The sequence below is a fragment of the Sceloporus occidentalis genome, unplaced genomic scaffold (assembly GCF_023333645.1).
Source record: "Sceloporus occidentalis isolate IW3139 unplaced genomic scaffold, rSceOcc1.0.p SCAF_12, whole genome shotgun sequence".
Lineage (NCBI taxonomy): Eukaryota > Metazoa > Chordata > Lepidosauria > Squamata > Phrynosomatidae > Sceloporus > Sceloporus occidentalis.
Window position 1 is genome coordinate 101,647 of NW_028316992.1, and position 27,301 is coordinate 128,947.

General features: G+C 38.5%; 1 protein-coding gene across 4 annotated transcripts in view; it reads right to left on the reverse strand.

Moving 5' to 3' along the window:
* LOC149305188 (rho-associated protein kinase 2) overlaps positions 1–27,301 on the reverse strand; it is a 104,059-nt gene that overhangs the window by 50,950 nt on the left and 25,808 nt on the right. For 3 of the 4 annotated variants that reach the window (XM_089477895.1, XM_089477898.1, XM_089477896.1), the window contains exons 2-5: positions 14,165–14,246; positions 13,353–13,453; positions 5,843–5,980; positions 3,727–3,987 (exon numbers count right to left, since the gene is read on the reverse strand). In XM_089477895.1, coding sequence (XP_089334021.1) covers positions 3,727–3,987; positions 5,843–5,980; positions 13,353–13,453; positions 14,165–14,246 — 582 coding nt within the window. Of the gene's footprint in view, positions 1–3,726; positions 3,988–5,842; positions 5,981–13,352; positions 13,454–14,164; positions 14,247–20,280; positions 20,348–27,301 lie in introns of those variants that run through there. The other variant, XM_089477897.1, reaches the window with a different exon arrangement.

Here is a 27,301-nt window from a genome sequence, read left to right on the forward strand (position 1 = left end):
GGCACTATTTAGAAAAAATACATGGAAAAAGTATTTCATTGTGGTTATAAAAAGGGAACTGCAAGAGCAAGCCATTCCACCACAAGTAATGCATGTGTCTTCCATACACTGAGCAAACATCAATGATACAAAGAGCAATGAGCCATGTTTAGCCTGCTGACAGAAAACTTTGCAGATTAGGATTCAGAATTCTGCCAAAAACTCACCCACCATCAGGGCTTTCATGCAAGCAGCTCTTAATAGCTCCCAAATCACATGCACAAGATATCTTGCTGTGATAACACAGCTTTCAACATTTTAAATACAGTATCTGAAATCCTAATGGAAAGCTAAAACATGACAAATTCTAAATGAAGAACTTGCAGTCCAGATTGGGAGATGGCAAAAGGTACTACAAAAAACAGAATAATAAAAATGCGTAAATGACTGCTATAGTAAATGAACTACAGTCATGTAAGTAAATATAAATGCCTAATTTGTATGATTTTATTCATAAAGCAACTTATTTTCTAGAGTGTTCATAACTATGGAAGTGCCAGGTCTTTACGCCTTATAGAACGAAGGGCAAGTCCTAGCATCTATGGTATCAGTGACAGTGGTGACTGCTAGGAATCACTACAGTAACATCAGCTCTAAAAGTGTGGCAGAAGAAGGGTGGTTTCTGCATTTGGGAGTGTACAAATTGATGGTAAAACCAATAACAGTAGGAAATTTGTAGGAGTTGCCTATATAAGCTGGAGACAAAGGACTTTGTGACTCTGTGCCTTTCCATCAAGTGTATGAATCTAACAATTAACTGATCACAGATTCTACTATAAAACAGGAATACTTAGAATCTTGTCATAGACCAACACATATAAAAAGGGGATAGTGAATAAAAGAAGATAACACAGGTTAAAAACAGGTATTTAAAATATCGTTTCAGATTACACAACTGCAGTATAGCAAGACAAGATTGCTCCTAGTCTACTGGGGAGGTAATAGCCTGGTGAACTTTAATTGCAGCTGCACAGAATTTGTCAGCATTATATGTTTTATTAGGGTTGATGTCTGAAAGCAACAATGAAGTGTAAAATTGATTGGTGTGTCCTTGGTATTTATGTAACAGAGGTGAAATAAGGCCGAGGCGGATGTCCCATTAATAATCAGGAGGAGCAGAGAATGCCAGGCTTTGTACAATGAGAAGAAATGCAATCCCTAGAGGTCTGGGTCATCCTAATATTTACCCTGATTTTATCAGGACAATTAAAATTCTCCAGTGAAAAAGATAAAAGCTCCATATTTGCTTTTGCTGGCTACTGTTAAGATTTACCATAGTAAGCATTTATGCAAATACAAGTATATGAAATTATTTAAGAAGGCACAAGGCTTGACTCATCACCCTGACAATAACAGCACAACAGAACCATCATACAGTTATGGTTGAAAAAATACTGCTGACATTTCAACTGGTTGTATTAAAACAAAGCAGTAAAGAACAGAACTTTCAAGCTATTGCATCTAATCTTAATTTGACTGAGAAGACATTTACTGAAGTCTTTCTTTACATTTCTTTTTCATGTTGCATTTATACACAATGTATCACTATATATACTAAGACAATAAATCTAAACTACACCTATTAGACTAATCCACACTTTCAATAACCTTTTTTTAGTAAATCAGTAGCTATGTTAGTCATGAAATATTCTAATATTCCAATTACACTTGTCTGGCTTAAATAACACATAGTATGAAATATTTTGAAATAACTGTATTTACTAATGAAAATCAAAAGTATCTCTATTAATAATAAGCTTGATGACACTTCACTAGAGGAAATGAGAGACTACATCTTAATGTGTAAGAATATTTTACTTAAATTACAGCAGATGGGTTGATATATTTGATTTTTTTAAAAGCAAACTATTTGGAGACCACTAGGGGATGCTACAAGTGTGCTTGTAAGCAGTAAAATTGTGCAAGTTATTGTTTTCATTAGGAAGTAAACATTAATACAAAACACAGTTCTCCTTCACCTACTTGGAAGTTAGATTCCACTATAAAAAGGCTTAGTTCCAAGTAAAAGCAGTTTAAGATTCAAGAGATGCCAATGGACCATGAAGTACCAAAAATCAAGTATTTTCTGTTTCCACATATGAAAATGTGAAAAGAGTTTTCTTTCCTTTCATCACCAATAGCAGTAGCTGTACTCAGTTGATTGCAGCAATTAAAGTATTATCATTCCATTTAATTAACATTTTTCCAGATCTTTTTCTTCCAGTGGGGCTCAGTAGTGTAGAGTGTATAATTCTCACTGCAGAAATAATCCAGTTTGACACCACTTTAACTGCCATAACTTAATCCTATGGAATTCTGGGGACTGTAGTGTGTTGTAGCACCAGAGCCATGGCAGTTAAAGTGATGTCAAACCAAATTATTTCTGCAGTGCGGATGTAGTCTAAGGTTTATTTTGTACTATTTCAAACGCCCTGTTGGCTTAAATTATTTTGTGGCCTCTTTAGATGACTGCCCCATGTCTGTCTGTCTGTCTGTCTCTCCCTCTATGTCTGTATGTGCACACACATTTTATGATAATAACCTAAAAATTAAATACACTAAAAGCATTACATCCAATTTATCATGGAAGCTAAACAGGGTCCATTCTGGTTAATATTTGGATGGGAGACCACCAATCAATACAAGGTGCTGTAGGCTATATTTCAGAAGAAGGAACTGGAAAAATCACTTGAGTATTCCTTGCTTTAAAAAGACATGAAATCCATGGGGTTGCCATTTGTTGACAAGCAAGTTAAAGGTACAGGCACAAACAATCATAAACACACATACCCTAAAACCACACTTAATGGCAAAGTATTAAAACAACAGAAGAAAAATCTCCCCTCCCTCACTGGAAATGTTCCTCCTATATATGTTTTAATGTTTCCTGCCCTCCTTTAAAGCTTGGACCTGTTCTTCAACCTTGAAGTGCAGATTTTCTTAACTTCTGAAAGCAGCTGTAGGGTGAACCTACTTGCACTGCCAAAATATGTCCCAAGCCTGCAGACAAATTTCATTCCAGTATCTCAAATGAAATAACATGGATTGCAAAACAGGTTTCTTAAACTAAAGGCTTTACTTTGCTCTGCCAATAATATTTAACAAATTTATATGGTACTTGAGTCCCTGCAAAAATCTCATAGGTCACATCCATCTTGCATTTTTCAGATTAGGCTGAGAGGCAGTAAGGGGCAGTTTGAAGCTACCATGCCCAAGATGCTTTGGGGCTGTGGCAAGCACACGCCACGACCTTAATCCGCTGGGGAGCCGGTCCAAATAGGAGCTACTCCTATTTGGACTGGGTTTAAGGCATGCCGCCACAGCTCCAGGGCAGCTTCCTGGTATGTGACGTGTAAACACCACACCCAAGACATCTTGAAGTCGCCGCCATCTGACTGACTGGGCAGCTTCATCTTGTGGGCATGTGGCCCCCAAGCAGCTGGGATGCCAGCTTTTAGAGCCGGTCTGTGCCAGCCCATGCTTAGTTGGATGTAAGTTTATGGCAAACAAAGGTAAAAACTGAACCAGAAACTTTCACAGTTCTCTTGACCACTAAACTATGCTCATTGTTAAAATAAACTCTTTTATATATTACCAGAAGGTATATGCAGCCCAATAAAAAATTTTCTTGGGTTCTTTACACTGTATACATTATTTAGAAGCACATGCGCTGAGCCAAATACTTACTTCATCCATTTTCATACAAGTACCAAAATCTGCAAGCTTCAGATGTCCATATTTATCCAAAAGCATGTTGTCAGGTTTCACATCTCTGTGTATCATGCCCATGGAATGAATTGCATCAAGAGCAAGGACAACTTCAGCTGTGTAAAATTTGGCCCACTTCTCAGGCACATCATAATTGCTCATGAGGTTGACAAGATCTCCACCTGGCATGTATTCCATTACCATGTATAGGTATCGATCATCTTGAAAGGCACTAAAAAGCTACACCCAGAAGGATGGAAAGTTGTAAGAGATTTTGCAAACAGATTCATTTTCACTAAACATAGATATCATACCCAAACACAGAGAATGAATTACTGCAGAGTTAAGGCACTTGGGCAGCTTTTTTCCCATATGCCTTTCAAGAACACTTCTGGTATCATAAAATAATTATCAAAGATATTTATGTATTTCAAAACACTCAGTTTACTCTTCTTAACATAGCCAAAGAAATAAACTTCTTAAATGCCACTAAACATTTTGGCAGGAAGGACAGTCAAGAAACAAACAAGTATCTTTCCTCTGACCATGACATCCACACTGGAATGAAATTGTCACCCATTCTCAAGTAGTAAAGTGAGAATATTCTTGACAAAATATCTTCCAAGCACAAAATATTTTCCAAGCACAAAATATTTTCAGAATATTCTCCAAAAGATTATACTGAGAGTGTCTCCTAATGTGAGATTCCCAACCAATTAAAAAAAATAACAGTTAAAACACTACCTTATTTTTTTTAAAAAAGCACCTCATATCAATAACAAAATAAAATAGAAGGAAACCCTTCACTGCCACCACCAGAGACTGCTCTCTGCAGAGCAAAACACTTCCTTCCTGTAGGGCTTCAGTAAGTCCAGACAGACGTGACTTGGAAAACTGCCTGTGCTGCACAGTCTGCAGGCTGTCAAAAATATATTTAATGAAATCTAAAGAGAAAATTCTCAAAAAATTCTTTATTTGAAAAAATACTTGAGGATAACTTCATGATACACATGTAAGTGGACACTGTACAAAAGTAGTTTTGTTTCAAAAAGAAAGCAGGAAATTTCCATATGACAGTTTGCTAAGTATTTACTCTTCCTTGACACTTCCTGAGACATAGCAGCATACACTTAAGGCTTTGCTATATCATTGTGCAAGAGCATGGGGACTAATATCTGAAGTGTGATAACACTAATACAGGAGTGGAACAGTGAAACTACAGCCCTCTTATTTTAACATCCTGGCATCACCATTGCTTCAAAATCAACCTTAAATTTTTCCAGTCTGAACTACAAGACAAAGGCCACTAAATAATGGTGCAACTTCTGATACATTTCCATTGAAGATCAGCACCCTGGTGTTCTAATATAATATAATGAATATTATCCTCAAATATTAAACCAAAAATCTCTACCAAACAAATTTAAACCTATAACTAAAATCCCAATTGACATATTTGTATGTATTTCCACTATGCAAAAACAGATAGAAGCTAGTGTACACTATGTGGTACATAAGGAAAATTAAGTTTTTAGGTAGGAGCAGATAGAAACAAATTCCATCTGTACATTTCTGTTTCTATAGAATACTAAAATATTTTACATGAATATTTAAAGACAGGTGAGTATATCTGAAAGAAACACAAACATTATTAACTTTATCTTAAGAGGGAAAAAAGAAACTAAGGGCTGAAACAGACGGCCAAAAAGGGGCACGTTGGAGGCTGGATTGGGGCCATGGCGAATAGACGTGTTGCCCCAATTCAGCCAGCTTCCGCCCCAAACAGGAATGGAAAAAAGCCATCCTTTTGCCTCTAGACCAGCTTTTTGCCAGCTCTGGGGAGAGTGGTGTCTAAACAGCATGCCCCCAGGTTGAATACAAGCCAGCTGGCATGTAATCGCCAGTGGGGCTTCTGTCTGGCTTGGAGGTGTGATGCATCTAAACACCATGCCCCCAAGCCAGCACAAAGCTGGCTTAATGCAGCCGTCTGTTTCAGCCCTAAATTATATAGACAGACACTATCAGTTAACAATTTCAATACTCATCCAAAATTCATGTTTGAGCACATAAGTTTATACAAGTACACTTTCCTTACCTGAACTACCCATGGACTGTTGGCAAAGGCCATAATATCTCTCTCCTCCCAGAAAAAGGCTGAGTCTGACCTTTTGAGCATTTCAAATTTACTAAGAAGTTTCATGGCATAAGCTTTCTGCGTTACTTTATGACGAACCTGCCAAGGAAGAAAGACTTTTATAAGTTGCTTTCTTAGTATCTTATAAAAGGATTTAAAGTGAGTCTTTTGTATTTTTGTCTTTGGAACTCACTCAAAGTAACAGAGACATCTAATTCTACCTTTATCAATAATAAATGTCAGTATAGGTACTGCCAACTACTACCTTTATGCAAGAACCTTTTAATACTGATATAAATTTTAAAATAATAATAGCAATATTTATTTCATACTCGTCTCTTCCTATGGATCAAGGTGAGAAACAACTATACAGATAATGTAGTTAGAAACATGAACGCCAATTAAAAATACATAACCAAATAAAAGAGCATTAACATCAGTTTTAAAAGCATACATATTAAAAACAATCCATTAATAATGTATAAATTCTTAATTTACAAAGCATCTAGATAGGCCTGACAGAAGATATTAGGCTTTAAAACTGTTAAACTCAGTGTGTACAGTTGTCGAATCTCTTCCAAATTCCAAGTTGCTGAACTTCTTCTACATCTCTGAGAAATAGTTTTAGAAACTCAAGTTAAAATGAAGAAATTATGTTCTAACAAAGGAAATCTCTCAACACTGTTTTCCATTGCTTAGCAAACAATTGCAAACTAGTCAGTTTGAAATTTATGCCTTATCTCAGTGCTACTCAAAGTAGGGGTCCCTGACAAGTTTCCAGGAAAGAAAGAAACAATTGTAGCCAATGGGAACAACTACGGTGTCAACCCCTAGCATACACCTCAGAAAAAAACTGCCAGTCCCCCACATCATATACCTTGAGAAGCACTGCCTTATCTGATAATTCATCCAAATGTCCATTGCTCATCACTTTACTAATGTTAATTCATAAATTATTTATGAATTTCTAACATGCCTCCTCAAACAGTACTGAAAGCAATTCAAACACCATACAGGATATGCACAAAATGCAATTTACACATATATACAAAATATATTAATAACAAAGAAGGAGTCAATCATTGCAAACAACTACCTACTGTGACACACAAGTAACCAAAATCATTTCTAAAATAAGAGTTATATGTTGCTTGACAGAAGCAGGCAAATTAGATTTGCACATATTGGGTCGTTCCACAGGATTAGTGCTATTTTTGGTCCTGGGTTCCAACCAGAAGCCTTCTTTGACGCTTTCATTGGGGAAGAGAGGATAGGAGAGCCCATTTCTTAAATTGCATATTCTTAAATCTAAATCAGGATCTAATCCAATGGCATGAGTTGGGCAATCCCTTTCTGTTAATTCTTACATTTTTCAACACAAAGATGTTCTTGATAATGACCCCCATGCTCTTTAAGTACTTCAAAAGATTAAACAGCATTGAGGTGTGAAAGCTTTAAAATTGCTTGCAATTGTTCTTGCATCCCAATGTCATCTGTGACAACAAAGAAAGCATTTATAGTATCACGTTGTCACAGTTACAAAAGCAAAAATGGAAAAGTCACCTTTTTTCACAAAAGGGAGCCAGTATATAGACTTAAGTGGCAGGCACTCCTGAGCACAGCTGTCACCTCCTACTCAGATAGCAAAGATGGATCTAGACACAAACTCAGACCAAAAATGTGTTACACTGTGGTCATGGAGGGATGCTCAACAACAACACGCTGCCATCAGAGCAGATAATGTGAGATGAACCATGTGAATTCAACAAAAGCCTACAAACAGTGGGTCAGGACAGAGAAACAATTACTCTTACACCTTAAGTAACTTGTATATTGATGGCATTTCACTTTAAAGCTTCAGATAGCATTAATCCAGTTGTTTCATATACAGTAATGTAAAACAATAGAGGTGATGTCACTAAACCCAGCGGAGACACACATAGCAGCTAAGCAGGACTATTCCATGACCAAACAGGGTCAGCTTGCTTTATATCTACCAAAATGTTCCACAGGGTACAAGAAAAAATGCTATGTTAAAAGCCACCAAGAAGTCTAGATATCGATTCAATATTATTAACAATTCATTCTCTAGCACTCAATCAAAATATGACAGGTTTTTTAAGAACAAAAGACTGGCAAACAATCTCACATATTTGTGTCTGCTCATGAATAAGGAGTTGTGCCCTGCAAGTCTCAGACAGACACAAATATCCAGAGATTAAATATGAATGTGTAAATTAGTTCAAAGATTGGCCAATTTGTACTAATGATTAAATGAAAATGAAACTAGTTATGCCCTCCTGATTTTCTGGGCAATGCCTTCTATAATTCATCATTGTTAACCATGTTGGGTGGGTATTTTAGTCCATTATCTTTGGAGAATAGCAGGTTGCCTATGCTGCAGTAGAACTACCCTAATGATTCCAAGTTATCTATCTCACACATCATATTTATTTCATTATGTTACAACCTACCTCTCTACATTGAAACTATGGCAACTGACAGGTTTTATAAGCTGACGAACCTGTAACTTTTATAGATCATTATAGCACTTTAAAAATAGAAATAAACAATTCATTGGTTAATTTTCAGTGGTTTGGTTATGACACTGACTTAAGTGGCAAAGGTATTTATTTAAGTTAAGAACTTTGTGTGAAGGATCTCCTGCCTGGGTGACTTATTACCTTCTTTTGATAGACACGAAACAAGAGGAACCAAGCAAAAGTTGTTCAGGCATACCTCTCTCTGACCTTTCCTACAGTAAAAACTGATGCAAGAATTATTATCAATTTGCTCTTGCTCTGGCTTGCTGTTGCTTTATACCTTGCTTGTTGAATGTGTGATATTATTTTTTGTCTTTAGCCCTGCATCTCCCTCAAAACTTCCTTTTACAGCCTCCTTGATTATAAGACTCTAAGATTTGTTCATGCCTTTTCACACAGACAGTATACAAGCCCTAAAATTAGATTAAACGTTCAGAGCCAAAGAACAGAAGGGTGTTTATGATTTCTTCATGTAGAAGAAACAGGTACTCTTTCTTTATGCTAGGGAAACTCTTCTGCATCACTTACAGTGACACTCTTCTGGAAAACAAAATCTGGTTTCTGAAGATAAACTGATTAAATTATAATCCTTAAAGTGGCTTCAATACATGACCATCACTGAATATTCAGAACTTTGATAAAATGTATGATTGGGGTACTGAAGAATCAAAAGGAAAATAACATTAATACATATTATGAAGGCAGCTTGGTTGGCTCTAAGATTTTGCTAAAACATTAGAATGTCATTAGGTAGGATGTGGGATACATAATCCCCAGTTCACAATGTTTTTTCAGCCACAAAATCATAAGAAAGGACTTCTCAGCCTAGCCCATGCCTGTAGTAGGAAGAACAGATTCCTTACCTGTAATGTGGTTGTTTAATTGGTCACCTGTGAACTCACATATATATGTTTCACTTGTAACTATGCAGGGTGTGATTTGGAACTTTCTAGTGATGAATGACCACTTTGCTGCTCCCATCACACACATCTAGGCTTGGTTCCTGCTCTGTCCTTATTTTCAATTATGCAAGTACTAGCCTCAGAACAAAGGAAATGCAAGACACACCAACAGGGAAGGAGGGTGGCTTGTGTGAATTCACTGATGACTACTCCAAGAACCACAGTTCCTTGCAATCTGTCCTTCTTCTTCATGGTCTGTGTGACTCACACACCAGGAAGACTAGCTAGCCTTTCACCAGAGGAGGAAGGGGCATCATGCAACCAGCAACCTCAGAACTGCCCATCCAAAGGCCCTGTAGACTTTAGGCCTGGCATCCAATCTGTAATGCCTGTTGTAAGCTGTTGGTTGGAACCAGGGTGCTATTCTGGAGACCTATGGCAAAGGAACGCCCGTGAGAGATGTAGAAGAAGCAACTACTGCTCTCATCAAATGGCTCTTCAATATCTAAGGAAGTGGTTTATTAGTTAATTGATAAACCAAAGCAATATTGATGTTACCTATTTAGAATATTACTACAATGACAGTGACAATCCCTTCTATTTTTATGATCATACAAACGGTTTTTATGACTGTCAATATTTCTTTGAACAATCAGTAAAAAAGGTGAAAGCCCTGCAAACACATAGTGAATGCTGGGGTGAGTGCTATTTTTCTACCCCACAACTGCCTGTTGGGGCTACACTGCTGTGTTTTAGTGCATATGAAGTGACTCAACATCATTTCCAGCTGCCATTTTGATTGCCAGCAATTTTTTTTCTTTTGCATTCTGGAGAGCTTTTGGGGGCTCTGGAGGGTCAGGGAAGCAAGCCACTTTCATTTGGGCACAGTCTGGGTAGGTTTTTTTTTGGGGGGGGGGCACACAAAAACAGGCCTTTAAAAATTAGTCTGGGGGCTTTGAGGGGAACTGCAGAGTCCACACATGGGTGTCCCAAGAGCTGCATGCCAAAGATAGGCTGCACTTTGTCCACTGCTTCTGTTTAACATGTTGGTCTCAGTCCAAGTTTTTTTTTTTTAATTAAATAAGGGTAGGTAAAAACTATCCAGGTTGTTATAGAAGAAAGACATGACTCTAGGTAAAAATTACAAAGTTTAAAACACTGTCTAGAAAATAATGTAAATATAGTGAGAGTAACCTTACTCTCTGAACAGAAGTGATGGCCATAAGGAAGGAAGTTTTACAAAACAAGATTTGTAAGTCACATGTAACAATAATAACATTTATGCTAAGCTCCACAGTGAACTCAATCATATAACCTGGGAATGATAATTTTTGACCTCTTAACAATTCTTAGCCAGTAGGTTCACAAGTTCATGTGACAAATCTTTGTAGAGACAGCTTCTAGGGAAGCTTTCACAGAATACAGTGTCATTTCACACTGCATGAAAGAGAGCAAGAAGTTCAGAAAGTGCTCAACATTTACTTCAGACCAGTGAACATGAGGTATACTAGAATGCTACTGAATATAGAGAATTTTTAAAAATTATTTTCAATACAAAGCTTATTACCACTTGCTGGTTGCCATTCGTTTTGAACAGAGGACAATGTGTGTCTGCCCCAAATGTCAGGCTGAAAATCCCAGCAGTTCTAGCCAACATACCTTGAGATGAATCTATGGAGTGGCAACACAAAACATCTAATGGGTTACCCTTCGCCCACCTAACCTATACTGAACACTGATTTTGAATGTTTCTGTAGTTAATAAGAGTTCACAATGGAACATAGTCTTGAACAGACCCAGGAAAACTCAGTACATTTATGTTCATCTACTTGGCAGATAAATTTCTTCATTTATTTACATACAGATAGGTACTGTAAAGTTCCAGATTGTACAACTATAAAAGCACAAGGATCTGGTAGTGCCCTTCACACTCATTGAAAGAGAGAAGCTGGTAGCATGAGCTTTCATGGCCTATTTAGACTCAAATCTACAAAAGCTCATGCTACCGCCTTCTTTATTTCAGTGAGTCTTGAAGGTGCTACAAGATCCCTTTGCATACTGATTTTCCAGACTAACATGGCAATATTTTTAATGGTAAAAGTACAAGTGATTGTAACAACAAAATGGCTTCAATTTAATGGGAGCAGAAACAGAATTAATCTACAAGATTTAGTCTAAAAGTTGACCCAAAAAATCTGGGTTGACTCACCCATGGGTCAATATAAGCAATGCACTTTATCTCTTGCTTAAAAAGAAACCAACCCCTTCTCTAAGTAGAGTGGCAAAAGGCAAGTGAGCTTAGTCTGTCCTGGGAGAACAACTGACCTCCCTATACTCTCACTGCTGCAGTGCCACTTCTGACCTTTCTGAATGCCTGGGTGGGAAAATGTGGCCATAGCAGCTCTTTAGTGCTTCCCCTCAAAGGAGTGCTGAGAGGAATCACGCTTTGAAAGGTATGAATAATACATTTGTGTAGGCTTGTCAGCTTTTCTGGGTTGAAATCAGGTGAAGTTATCAAGTTAATAGCTATAATCACTGCTAATCTAGTTGACATTTTCTTTGCTTTTCCTTTTCATCCTTTTGGACATGTGTGCATTTTCTTAGGCCTGCCAGTGCTTTGTTGCCTGTCCCACATATTGCACAGCTATGATTTACCATAGTTAGCTCCTCATCTATCCAGCCTTTAAGGTGAGCAGAAACAGTTAGGCCTGCCAGAATTTTATAAGTTCTTTGGCATTGTTTTCATGTGCTTCATCCTTTACATTCTTTGTTACATGCCCCTAAGTTTTACCCTTGACTACTCATGGATCATGTCAAACCCCATAATTTTGGCCCCAAAACTTCCCCTCAATTTATACATGAGATAGACTTATAGTTGAGTATATAAGATAGTTCTTTTTTGGGAGAATAGGGGTGGAATAAACTTTTTATTGACAGGGCAGTTGAGAAGATGGCCCCTTTACTTTAGCAGTTTATCCAAACTGAACATGACTTGACTTCCCTTAGACAAAAGTACTGAATTCATTATGAAATGGAAAGAAATAAAAGACTGTGTTATTCTCATCCTAATAATAGTTTAATAAGTAATTTCAATATAAATAATTGGTGCAAATCTCTAGTGATGCTTATCTCCTTTCCAAAAAGTTACAAGATTTAGTGTTTAAATTGCCATTAGGAGTGTGCTGACAGTTGGGTAATAATATAAGGAGAAATTTAACTGCAATAAATGTGAAGGGATTTTTTTTTAAAAATTAAATGTATGGGACTAAATCTAATTTATCAGTGTCATCAAGAATATTCTTCTCTTCCCATCCATACTTCAGCCATCTCCACCACCTTGAAAATAACTCCAGATAGCATAGCTGATTTGTAGGATTCATGGGGTTTTGGTGATGCACTGTTCTATCACAGGGTGCTACCATTAGACACTGATCACTATGTGCACTGAAATAATTTACCATTTTCCTTATGAAAATTTCTAGAGATTTAGAGGTCAGTATGTAGAGTACATGGATGGATGGATGGAAAGACAGATTTTTCAAAATAATCTAAAAGAACCTCCAGTTCCACACACACATATCACATCACATCACAATTTTAAAAAGTCAAAATAATGCAGAACATAACAGTATGAATATCAGGAGAGAGAGCATAAAACACAAATACATTAGATCAGCAAAAAAAAAAAAAACCATCAAGGAAGAAACATTCTGCAGTTCTTTTGACTGCTTACACAGCTAAATATATGACTTTGAACAACATCACTTGGGAGAGAGCATCAAGATACAAAGGACCAGACTTCTGACCTCTCAAAGCTCACAAAGAGGGGAAGCGATGATTTTAAACAACAAAAATCTGCATGAAAACATGTATTTCATACTATATGGCAACTGTAGCTGAACAAAATATATTTTTAACTTTTGTGGTTAAAATGAGAAAAGTTTTAACTATATCACAGATGTTTAAGACAAGTTACATTTTCAACCAAAGTATGCAAAAATTTAGCAGGGTTTCAGGAATCCTTACCAGCTGTACTTCGCCAAATGCACCTCTTCCAATCACTTTAACAACATCATAATCTTCTGCCTTCATCTGAAGACCACGGATTTTCCCCACAACTTTCTCATCTGAACAGTTATAAAGAAGCTCATTATAATTTACAAGAATAGTGGAATACAAACACTAACAGTGATCTATGCTTTCAAAACAAACATTTTTACAAAGATATTCCTTTTAAAACTATCTTCCACTAGAACTGGCAACACCCATTCCCTCCCCTGTCACTCTTCACTCCAGGAGGGGGAATCCTGATTCTTCTGTTGCTGGACATGGAAGAACACCACTAAACATCAAAGCACATCAGAATACAGAAATATGTTGGCCAACAGAAAAAATAAAATTGACCATGAACCAAAATACACCCACAAAAGGGAACAAAGTATCAAAACAGAACATTCCCCAGTAAAACAAACTATCAAAACAAAAATAAAACCTACACGGAGCTTCTTTGGAATGCCCTTAGGTTCTTGCTGATTCATTGAATCAGTAAACATATTTAGGTTTGACTAGCAGGGCTCTTAATGAAATGGACAGAAGTATATATTTGGCATTTTGAAAAATTAGGCTCTTCAGTTATATGAGGGCAGAGTGTTGCTTAATATGCAATGCTCCAACTGGTCTAGGAATAAAATAATGAACTTGACTTTTGATCTTACTCATTGTCAAATAATGAAACGGGACAACCCCCTTTTACAAATTAGGGTCAAGTTCATTGTAATGGGGGAACAAAAAAATGAGTAACTTCATCTATAGACAATATACATATAAAGGAAACTTACATCTGTTTAAGAAGTTGTCTATATTCTTGTTCTTCCTCAGTGCTGGATAATCCAGGTCAAGAACTAAAGAGTTCAAACTATCCTAGAAAAAATATTTTAAACAAGAGATTAATTCTAATTATACTTTACATAAATAAGTTTCCCCACTCTCTCACTACAGTGCTACCTCGGGTTACGAATTTAATTCGTTCCGCGGCGCCGTTCGTAACCCGATACATTTCGCAACCCGAAAAGGCACTGGAAAGCCGCTAGCCGCGGCTTCCGATTTGAATTTCGCGCCGAAATGAATTTCGTAACCCGAAAAATCTTTCGTAACCCGGAACAGTTTTTTCCAATGTAACTTTTTCGTACCCCGGAAATTTCGTAACGCGGTGAATTCGTATCCCGGGGTACCACTGTACTTGAATAGATATGACATCATGTAATGCTAAGCAAGCTAAAAACAGGAACATGTTTGAAAAAGAAATATATGCATAATCTGTATCCCAAATATAGGTCTTTCAGCTCTTACGCCGTATCATCTTTTAATCTATATATACTGTATATACTCTTATAAATGTCTAGAAATTTTAGTCAAATTGACCTCAAAAATATAGGTCGCTTATCCATGGGTCGATGTAAGTACTGTACTTTAACACTTATTAAAACAGGAACCATCCCCTTCTCTGAGTGGAGTGATGAAAGGCAAGAGCTCAGTGCATCCCGGTAGCATCTAAAAGAAGCACCAACCCTCCCGCTACTCTCTTCACTACAGCCCCGCTTCTGAAATTTTGACTGCTTAGATGGGAAAATGGAGACAGCAGCAGTTCTTTGGTGCTTCCCCTCAAAAAAGCACCAAAAGAAATCAAGCTTTGAAGGATTACAAAAACAGATTCATGTATGTCACCTCTTCTGGGTTAAAACTGGCAAAGTTATCATATTAAAGGCTATAATCTCCACTAAGATAGTTACCATTTGATTTGATTTGCCTTTTCATTATTTATTATATGTGTATATTTTCTTAGCCCTACCTGTCTAGCTGCCTCCTTCACACATCACATAGCCACTATTTACTACAGTTCTCTCCTAATCCATCCAGCTTTTAGGGTGAGCACAAAAAGTTGTGCCTGATGAAATTTTGTAAGTTTTTTTGTCTACATTTTCCTTTGCTTCGTCCTTCACATCAGTGATTCCCAAAGTGGACAGTATGACCCCCTGCCCCGGGTGCAGTGGGAAGATCCAGTTGAGCTGTGAGATAAAAGGGGGCAGCAGGGGGGCATTCAATCAAATTATTGGTGTGCAAGAAAGACAAGGGTCATCTGCAGCCTTTAGGACAATGGTGGGGATGCAGGCTGCATGACACTTCTTTTTAAGGCCCTTTAAAACCACTGTTTTACATCCTTTGTTATATGACTCTAAGTTTTACTCTTGACTTAACCATGAGTCTTTTCAATATCTATAATTTTGTCCCCAAAACCTGCCTTCAACTTATACATGAGGTCAACTTACAGTTGAGTATACAGTGCGCCCTTACCTTACGCAGGGATCTATTCTGGACCTCTCCGCATAAGGCAAATAGCGCATATGCTCGAGCCCCATTGAAAATAAGCGGGCTTGTGTATGATGTGCGATGCGCACGTCATGGACACACAAGCCATTTAACGTCTGTCGCGCGGCTTTCAGTATAAGCTGAAAGCCACGTAAAAGGTGCCCACGTATGCCACGGGCGCACTGTATATGATAAGCAATATAAATAATAGTTAAAATTTCTTGTTTTACAACCCATTTATTAACAAAACCAGAGAATAAGTCATGTAACAGGAAAGATAGCACATCCCCTCCCCCAAACACTTGATACGGCAATCCTCTACAACACTGATATCCATCATTGTGTTAACAGACCTCTGCTCTTTCTCTTATCCTCCCCTGGAGACTCCTGAACCTATTCTGCAAGAATTTCTTTGGGTGGTTTTTAAACCTCCTAGAAAAATTTTAGGGGAGACATGGTGGAATGGCGCAAGAGAGGGATGGATGTAATTCTACTGGTGAACAGACACTGTCACATACAATGTCACCTTTGTTTGGAAGATTCACAGAGACTTTCTCCCAGGTGATTCTGGATTTAAGTCTGAAATAATCTTAAAGGAAAAACTATATTTGGATCATTTACCCAATTCTTTCAATGATACTACTCCTAAGACTTTTGGATCCTATTACATTCCATTCCACCTCCACTCCCACAACTACACTTGTCCCTCCATATTCAGTAGGGTTAGGGGCACAAGATCCCTGTGAATATGGAAAAACTGCAAATAACAAAAACACCATGTTTTTACCTGAAAGGGCACCATTCTACAAATCTCTAGGTCCTCCAGTGCAACTCTGTGGTCAACATCCGCCAAACACTAACCATAGAACTGCGCTGGAAGAGCTACAAATGCCTAGTAGAATATTCTCTCTACAAATCTCTAGGTCTTTCCGTGAAATTTTTAATTGAAGTTGACCATAGAGTTGCACTGGAGGACCTAGAGCTTCCTAGACAGAACATATTAATCAAATCTGTGAATAACCAAATCCGCAAATATGGAAGAATGAGTGTATATAAATATGCTTTATATCATGAGGCCTGGATATCACTCTGTACTGTATCTGAAAAAGTGGGTTTATATCTGTAAGAGTTCGTGCTAAAATACAAACCAGTCTTAAAGGTGCTGCTACATTTCTTTCCCCACCATCTCCCTCTCCTTTTTATGCTGCAACAGACTAACACTGCCACTTCTTTGAAAACTAATCCTAAGATTAGTATTAATTAACTATAAACAACTCATACATGGGGGGAAATTGGCAGTAAGTACAATAAGTATGATGTGCTCTTGTTTACAACATTCATTTCATGTTTTTATTGAACTCAGGAGGCCTGATGGATTGAAAAGTGATACATATGTGCTTGAAACAAGTAGAATAAGATAGCTAATAAATATATCTAAACTACATGTCAAGACCACTGACAAATGCATTGCTACCTTTCGATATGGTCACTGTACCTTAATCATAAAAACTGTTGCATGTTAGGAGGCATCAAATGGAATCTGAAATTAACACTGCCATTGAATAGTTATGTCTAAACACAGAGAGGGACAGGTAGAAACCATTATAAAGATATTCTAGAAGGTACCATTTCCTATGGCCTCAGGGATAAGTAACTGCCATGGGTTGGGAACTGGTACGCTGCCTTCTTAGACAATGGAAGGCTACATCCGCCATTTGAACTCCTATCCCTCAATGTTTTGTCCAGAAAAAAAAATCTAAAAATGTAAGGTCAGTGGTGTGGTGTCTCCTGATGTCTCTAGATGGCACAACTAGTCATGTTGTGGCATCTCTGTCTTCTCCTGGACTGTTTTAAGCTCAACTAGCCCTAGCTAAACAGATGTGAATGACCAGTGACCTTATGTTTGGGGGGAAAAGGTTCCATACAGTCTAAAACAGATGAGAGGGATCCAGAAATGCTGCAGACAAATTGGGTGTGTGTGTGTGTGTGTGTGCAAACCACCCAAAGGTGTAAAAATGGACCTGGGAGCTGCATATGATCTGCAGGCCAAATTTGCATACCTTGATGTACAGAGTCGGCATAAGTCTGAACTGAAGATACTGCGTACAGGTGTGATCATCATATGCATGAGAACAACAGAATAACAACTCTGGCAGCCATTACTATGAACTATTCTTCTGATCCAAACATTACAAAATCAATCTTGAACTCAATGGAGTAGATTAGGAGACTAATCCTGTCTACTCATTATTGCTCATGCTCACTGTCACTAAGAAAGGAATATTGTGTTGTCATATACAGGTACAAGTCTTTTTTCCACTGTTACTGACACAACTCTGCCTGCGTTGTTCCCTTACACAGGCAACACAAGGCTGGTCAAGGTGGCTGTATGTATGGGTCAAAACTCCCATTTCCCATGCACGCACCTGGTATCCTGTCCAGGCAACATAGGCCAACAGCCTTGACCAAGGAACCAGTAGATTGGATGCCATTTTGGCAGATCCAGCCCAAATCTGGCCTCAGACCAGTTTTAAATAACTGGCTATTTGCAGTGGAATTAACTGAAACCCTGCCACAACAGCCAGTAGTTTAGATGGCTGCAAGCCCTCTTACCTGCTGACACTGATGTTGTTCATGCAGGCCCCAGTCATGGCCTGTGATGTTGAAAGTGGGCACTTGGCCACATGGGTGAAGCCAGTCACCCCATCTCTGCCCTTACAGGCTACGGCAGGGGCCTACAAGGAAAACGGTACAGCAGTGACAGGTGAATCAATGAAGGTGGCTCCATGGCACAGCAGCTGGCCAGTGTTTTAACATCTGCCTGTCACCATGCTGGATCAGGTAAGTACAGGGGAAGGGGAAGGGCCAAATCCGCAGGCAGAATACAACAGGGTTGGCCTGTCATATCCTGCCTGTGTGTTTGCACCCAAAATATCTGGAACTTGACAGAACTCCTTTTCCTATAAAGAGCTCCACAAACATTGATTTGGTATAATGAGTTTGCAGAAAATATCAGGATCTCATAAATATGTAATAGCATGGTTATCAAGCTTTCCTTTCTTATCTGGTATAAATAAATTTCCTAGTATAACAAGAATTACTTACATCCATTCTACTAATGAAATCCATACTATGTACACAAGTAAGGGAGTTAATTTTTGTAATGCTTTATTAAAGAATGAGAAAATTGTTTAAGCTGTGGGAATCTTGCAAACTTCCTTCCCACAATGTTCTGGATGGTGTATATTACCCAAGCATTTGCATGCTCTTAAAGGATGGGAGGAGTCAAGTATCCAAAATATGCAAGTTTTCAAACTTTTTCAATACATGTGGGGAAATGTTATTCAAACCCATTGGCCTTGCCATAATTTTTCAACAGTTCAGGTCAACATGGTAAATGAGTCTGCATGCCAGGTTATGCCATCAAAATGTGCATTGTGGTCTGAGCTTTAGAACAGGCCCAGTAAAAATATAATTATTTTCCAAATTAGGTAAAGCAGTATTAATCAATCTCACTATGAATCAAAAATTGGCCCAAGGGGGCAACCAAAGGAAAGTAGCTTCCCCAGCTTTGACTAATGTACCAGTTACAACCTGCCGACCTGCTGAAAGAGGACTTCACAACCGTCATTTGTTATCTCTGCTGCTAATTTAGACTTCTGTTAACTCATTTGGTTTGATTTCATTCATAATGAAGGAAAATCATTACTGTCAGCATACTGACTGGAGTGAAGTGATAGGAAAATTGTACACAGCAGCAAAATGATGCATTAGAATCTTGCGACATTTTAAAATTCCATTCATTACTGTAGCCCAGTATTTTTCATACTGTGGGTCCCAACATATTCTTAAATGAGTCACACAGAGTGAAATTCATTTGTTTTCTGACGCAGAGAGATAAAGTAGGGTATTAAAGGTAAATAAATTTACAAAGGAGTTCATCTTCAAAAACATTTGAGAAGCAAAGCTTTATTCACACAGCCACTGCTGAGTGATTTCTAACTAAAAGTTCCACCATCCCAATCCTCAGCATATGTATCTAGAACTATGCTCCATTAGTTTCACTGAATTTTACCTCCCTGTTAATGTGTTTAAGATCACTGCCTAAGGTCACAAATTTCAGCGGATAATTAGCAAGTAAAGGTTTTCAAGTTATGGCCCACTTCTGCGCTACAGTTATGAACACTGATTAATGTTTGGGGTTTAAGAGATTATATAGTACAACAGGCCTTCCATAAGAAAGATACGTAATCCAGGAAATGACATATCCTGTGTCTAAGCTTCAAAGATTAAAAAAAATCAAGCAGGAAATATGTTATTAAAGTGATGTCACTATTCACTTCCTCCTTCCCTTTTTTGCATAAATCGAAAGCCAACCCAAACTAAAAATAGCATTATCTTGCAAAGAAATTCAAAGATATTCTGAACACGGCACAATTGTATGTACAAGTACATGCTTAGAATAAAGTTTTATTTTCTCCCTCACCACAACTTCCCCATCTAGAACGTACTACTGCTTGGTCTTGGTGCAATTCCATCAGGATTTGGGAAGATTTGTCAGGCTTATATACTAATGCAAAGGACTTACTCCAATTTTTAGAAGCTTCAATATCAACATAACAGCACTGGTGAATGTCCTAGCACAGCTGTCAAGACCACTTCAACATAAGATCATCTTCTCATCAGGAAATCTGTCAGGTAAAGTTAGACATGCTCAATCTTCCTTTCAGGTGGCTCTCTCAGGTATCTTTCAGATGGCTCTCTCAATTTTGTTACCTTGCACAACTTGGAGATGACTTGTCTAGTAATGGAAAGGCTGCGGTAGAAAGAGTGCCAAGTATTTAGAATGCTCATGTTAAAAATGATAGGAGCCAAGTTGGCTGTACCTCAACTGTGCTAATATGCTTACAGAAATATCATAAGGTATCTGGGGTATACTGTAATTAACCTTAGTCTATATTTAAAAAGGAAAAGAGGGGGAATATTTAGTAGCATCTTTGAGAATGATTTATTTTAGCATGAACTTTCATGGATATCAGTCTATTTCCTTGGTTTACCTTAATGTATCAACAGAAAATGCTTGTTCGTGTTTTTTTTTAAATAACACAGGAAAAAGACAAACTTGTTAACTTATTTAAAACTAAGATTCTTGCATGGAACCAAATATCTAACGAAGATTTTGTTTTAACTGTGCATGTGAGCAGAAATAACTTCAGTTCTTTAAGTTTCTTTATTGTCACTTCCCACAGTTCATCTGCTACACTTTTTTTCTTCCCACGAAATCATAAATCTGTCTATTGCTACTGCAGTCACGAAGACTGAATTATCTAATGTAATCTGTTCTGTGCAGATGCCAATAATCTTTTATGCATTCCTTAGTTGGAATTAATTTTTGGAACAGCTTACTGACAGAAAATCAGTTAAGAAATAAATCCCCAAAGAAAACCATCACCAGTATCTGAGTTTTTAAAATCAGTTACATCAACCATATAATAGATTCATAATGTGCTCTTTAAGGAGAGTTTGTCTTCCAGTTATTTCTAGAATCTCAAGAGATGAGAGGAAGGTCATTCCTCTCTCCCATTCTTGTAACACACATCTAATGACGTTTGTTCCCTTGGGCTCCAGAACACTATTTTAGGAGGAAGAGAAGACTATCTTGCAAATGTGTCTATGTCATCTCCTTTATAAAGTACTGGGACACAAAACAATTCTATTATGCCTAGCAGTTAGGTCTCTGTCTACTAAGAGGCATTAGTGGGTTTTTGGTATCCACTAAGGTTTGGTTCCAGGACCTGCTGTGGATACCAAAATCTATGGATGCTCAAGTCCCATTAAATACAATTAAATATAATAAAATGGTGTCCCTTATATAAAATGGCAAAATCAAGGTTTGCATTTTGGAATTTGAAACTTTTTGGAATATTTTCAAGCTCTGGATGCTTGACTCCATGGATATAGCAGGTTGACTATACTTCTTTCTATTCTTCAACATGAAAACTCAAGGGCTTGGAAGGAGGGGCAAAACACACAATACTTCATCTCATTGCTTCTAACAGAAATGATGCTAAAGTGATTTTAATCAGTTGCTATTAGTTTTGAACTGAATTCCCACAGGTTAATTAATCTACCTCTTCTCTGACTTCCTTGACTTCAAGGTTTCCACCATTACCTGACATTTATTCCTGTCTGTTTAACAGCAAGCAGATAACGGTAAAGAACAGAATTTCTGCCTGCCAAGCTTCTAGCATTTAATTGGGCTTAAATGAAATGTAGCTTCATAGTTTGTGACCTTCTGATGCTGTTCCATGTATAGTATACATTTTCCATAAGCATTCACATATGCTTTGAAAAAGTCAAAGGTACATCAAACATTAGGAAGGGAACAGGAAAGCTGATGGTCCGTCTTGGACTTTTTTCAACAAGGTTGCATATAATTTTCTTTATAAGCTAACTGAGAAGCAGGCAGTAGGAATAGGTGATGGTCTGCACCCATCACCACCACACCAGCAACAATACCTCCCTTTTTAACCTGAAGAGCCAATTCACATGAATGTATTATCACTTACTCTCATTTTTTTATCTTCCTCATACATTTACACTTAATTTGTATTCTCGATATTGATGTGATCCCGCCTCGATCCGTAGGGAGAGGCGGGAAATAGAAATAAAAATTCATATTATGATTATTATTATTATTAGGGCAGGGGTGGGCAACTGCTGAGATCTGGGGCCCTTGGAGGGCCTACCCCCTTGCAGCCCTCAAAAAATTACAACCAATTTCAGTTGCCCTCAAATTCCTCCCAAAATCTTCTGAGGGTGGCAGGAAACCTTTTAGCCACATTTTGGCCCTCTCTGGGCCATTCTAGGTTCAAGAGAGAGATTTTTGTTAATTTTTGTTGTTGTGTGCCTTCAAGTCGTTTCCAACTTATAGCACCTCTAAGGCAACCCTATCATGGGGTTTTCTTGTTCCGAGGAGGTTTGCCATTGCCTTCCTCTCAGGCTAAGAGTATGTGACTTGCCCAAGGTAAGCCAGTGGGCTTCATGGCTGAGCCAAGATTCAAGCCCTGGCCTCCAGAGTCATAGTCCAACACTCAATGCAGGAAGTAACTCAGCAACTGACACGTGCTACTTAGATTACAAATATTACAAAATAATTTCCCCATGAAACTCTGAGTGCATATATTCCAGCCAAACATTACTTTGGCCTTAGGCTCATTATATCCATTAAGAAACTGTGCTTATGCTAATAATGGGTTAGGCAGAAATGTTTCTTGTGCTTCTCTCCCTCAACTGTCATCTTCCTATTGAGGCTGAGCCAGGAACCCATTTTTATCTCAGCAAGACTCCCCTGCCCCAAATAGGCTACACTAACACAATGTTGTTGTTTTTTAAAATAAAGTAACCTCCAGTTTTCATGACCTCGTTTTTGGTTTATTTTCAGCTTTGTTATATTTTGGCTTTTTGGAGAGGAGAGTGCCACATTCTGGGTGGCTTTTGAACTAGTTTGGACAATTTTCAGGCAATTTATTATCTGATTAAAAAAAGAAATTGGAGGGATCAGGAAGGTTGGGAGGGTTACAAAATGGGTTCAGGTGCACATAGCCCACATCTCTCTCATCCCTGCTTTAAAGAAAGTGAAGATTAAGCAAGTAGAAAATGCAACTGAGACTATGGGCGTACTTCATTTAGAAGGTGCATTTTCAAACACTGCAACTAGTAAAGAAGATATTTCCACTGGCAGCCAGGAACATACCTATCCTTGCAGAATTAGAGCAGAGTTTACTACTATAGTTATCATAATAATCACTGGCTAAAAATATTTTGAAGAGATCATGGCATCCGTTCTCTGCATTACTTTAAACTAAGGACATGTGCAATCCAGTACATCTGATCTCACATGCAGACTGCAAACCTGTTCACTGGATGCCTAAATAGATTTCTATTTAAAAAAAAGTCTTTCTGTGAAGTGGCTCATGATCTGAAAATACAACTCACACTTTCTTGGAAGCACACAGACAACTTTTCAATTTGAGTCATACATAGTTCAAGACTTTGATTCTTATGATCCATAAAAGAGGAAAGCATTTTATTTTAAGAAATCTACCTCATGCATCTCCAGTTACCAAAATATGAAATTATGACATCTGATGAAGTACCAACAAAGAATCTGGCAATAAACAGCACTTCATATATTCCTATACACTTCCAGGTAATTATGAAACCATTCCAACACAGCCAGACTGTAAGACATTACATACATTAACATAATGGAGTTATTAAAAACAAATGTTATTACATTCTACTGCACACATGTTTTCCTTCACATTCATATTAAAATAGAAGATAAGGCAACTTACTACTTTAACCTGTTCACTGGACTAACATAAAGCTGTGCTCTTACACTGTATTTACTGATTAGGGTCAATTCTATTTTAATACAAAAACTGATTACAATTTGTTAGAATACAAAAATTAAGACTCCTGACCTAACTGTTCCCTTCTTATTATTAACAAAAGGTGTGACCTAGAAAGAACTTAGGACTATTAAAACAGTATCCTCCCATCACTTAGTAAAAGGTACCACAAATACTTTATTCATTCTCTCTAAAAGGACCTGGAAGTGCTGCGTGCTTTGAGAGGACAGAGTGTAATGCATATAAGGATTGCGGAAAAAGAAAAACTGAACCTTGGTTTAAATGGCAGTACCCAGGATTAACTTTCCCATTGAATTTTTCTGCACCAATGTAGAAGTTATCAGTGGAAGTTCTGAGACAAGGGAGGATACAGGGTAGTGTGAACACCCAAATTACTCCATGAAGATCAGTTACAGGTGCACATCCTAATGTATGAACACTATGGCCTTAATCCTGTTCTTAATACTGATTAGAGTAGGAGACTTTTGTAGGTAACAGAATCTACCTACATGTTGACCCATCAGTCAACAATTGATTGAATGGGTTTATTCTAGTTGGTGCTAGATAACAGGATATCAACCTTGTTCTGTGATTAACTAATTAGCTAATGCACCTGCATTATGTCAAGACACACAGGAATGTGCCAAACCTTGCAGTTTCACACAACTCTAGAACAGAAATGTGAAGATTATACACCAGCTAGGTGAGGCTACATAGATAGTCTTTACAACCAAACCTATCCATTTGCTCAGGAATGATCAAAACAGGCATCAAGGCACATTTGAAAGGCTGACACCAATGTTCACACACTAGATGAGAGAAGTGTTCCATCTGATAATACTGCACATGCATCTTTTGACATTTTACACTCACCATCAAGGACTATACTGTGTGACCAGCTGAATATCTTAACTTTTTTAAAAAAGGAATGTTTTTAAGTAGTCCATAGTAGGTTACCTGACATACAGCTAACTACTAACTGAAAATAGCTGGTGTGGAAGTCTTTACATAGAGATGGAAGTATGGCGAATATCAGCAAAGATGTATTATCAGCAGAAATTTTGAAGACAAAGAAAGGGTAGGAAATTTCCTTTTTTTTTTCAGGAAAAAAACAATTTTTTAAAAGGAAAATTGGGAATAACTGATATTATTATCCTTGACAAATTGAAAATCACTTTTAGTCAGTTTAGGAATATATTACAATTACCCAATTTTATTTGGCATAAATTGCCATGTTTTGTATATTAAAAGGCCGTTCAGTCAGAGAATTGGTTACAAACTGAATTTGCTTTTTAAATTTTTATTTTTATGAATGCAGCTGCAAGGACAAGAAATGTAAAGAACCTCTTTGATTTTGGCATTTTCATTAGAAGCAGGCAAAAAATAATAAAAACAGAAGAAGGACAGGTTGCTTACCTGTAACAGTATTTCTTCGAGTGGTCATCTGCGAATACATACAAATGGGTTGTACTGCGCCTGCGCAGTGCCTTCGGAAACTTCTAGAATCACTGGGCAAAGTACTCTTTGCAACATATAGAAACTTTTTGGCGGTAGCTCCGCCCACCCCTTATAAAGCCCCTGGTTTCCCGCTCTTTCCCCAGTTCCGCCATTTTTCCGCCAAGTAGGCGACAAGGAGTGAGCCAATTTAGAGCAGGACACCGAGGGGAGGATGGGCGGGATTTGTATGTATTCGCAGATGACCACTCGAAGAAATACTGTTACAGGTAAGCAACCTGTCCTTCTTCTTCGTGGTCTCTGCGAATCATACAAATGGGTTGAGACTAGCAAGCTAAGGTTGACGGCGGAGGGAGTGTCCTGACACCATAATCAACCAAGAAATGTTTATTTGACACAATAAACCAGAATTCAAAAACACTGTCTCAAAGACCCGTTTATTGTACCCTGAGTAAAGTGTGTAAACAAAAACCCCTACCCCTAGGGAAGAAGGGTGATCAAATAGCTTAATATGCTTAAAGGAGAACAGAATCAGTGCAATCCAGACACCAGGATAGCCCTGCCAAAGGCTGCATCCTTTTTGGCCCTGGTGTCCAACCTGTAATGTTTGATAAATGTCAGGGGCTGTGACCACACAGCAGCTTTACAAATGTCATCTAGAGAAATCCCTGACAAGAAGGCAGAGGATGAGGCTACCGCCCTTGTGGTGTGGGAGCGAACCCCAGTCGGCAACGGCTTCCCCAAGAGTTCATATGACAAATAAATGGTGCTTGACACCCACTTGGAGAGTCTCTGAGCCGACACCGGCAACCCCTTTTTCGGTCCCGAATAGCACTGGAACAGTCTCTCGGAACGGCTAGAGTCTCTAGTTCTGTCTAGATAGAAAGCCAGTGCCCTTCGGACATCTAGGGTGTGGAGGGCCCTTTCCGCATCCGTAGTTGGGTTCGGGGCCAGGGTAGGGAGCACAATGTCCTGACACATGTGGAACAATGACACCACCTTGGGTAGGAATGTAATGTCCGTCCTAAGGACTACCTTATCCAAATGAAACCTGAGGAATGGCTGGTCCCGTCTCAGTGCACAAAGTTCTCCAGCCCGACGAGCGGAGGTAATCGCCACTAAAAACACAGTCTTCCAGGTCAGTAGCCTAATGTCTGCTGTGGCCATGGGCTCAAAGGGCCTGGACTGCAAAGCTCTCAACACCCCCTCTAGACTCCAAGCGGGGGGAGGTAAGGACACCTGAGGGTTCAAATTATTATAACCCCTAAGAAATCCCTTAATCAGAGGATCCTTGAAAAACGAAGGCTTACCCCGAAACTGGAAGAAGGAACAAATGGCCGACAGGTAGCACTTAATCGAAGTGAGGCAGAGGCCCGAGTCGACCAGAGACATCAAAAAGTCCAACACTACCGGCGTCGAGACCTGAGCAGGAGAAAGGTGTCTGTCCGCCAGGAACTTAAGAAATTTGGTCCACTTTTGTGAATAAGATTTACGGGTGGCCGGCTTCTGGGCAGCTAGGATGACTCTGCGCACCGGGTCTGGTAAGCGTGCTAGGGACGGATCCTCCATGCTACCAGGGGAAGGGTGTCGATGTCGGGATGGTGGACGCGACCCCCCTGAACTGTGAGAAGATCCGGCCTGCGTTCGAGCCGGAGAAAGGTGTCTCGGGAGAGATGAAGGAGGCTCGGGAACCAGGGTTGCCCTGGCCACCACGGAGTGATTAGAATGGCGTTGGCC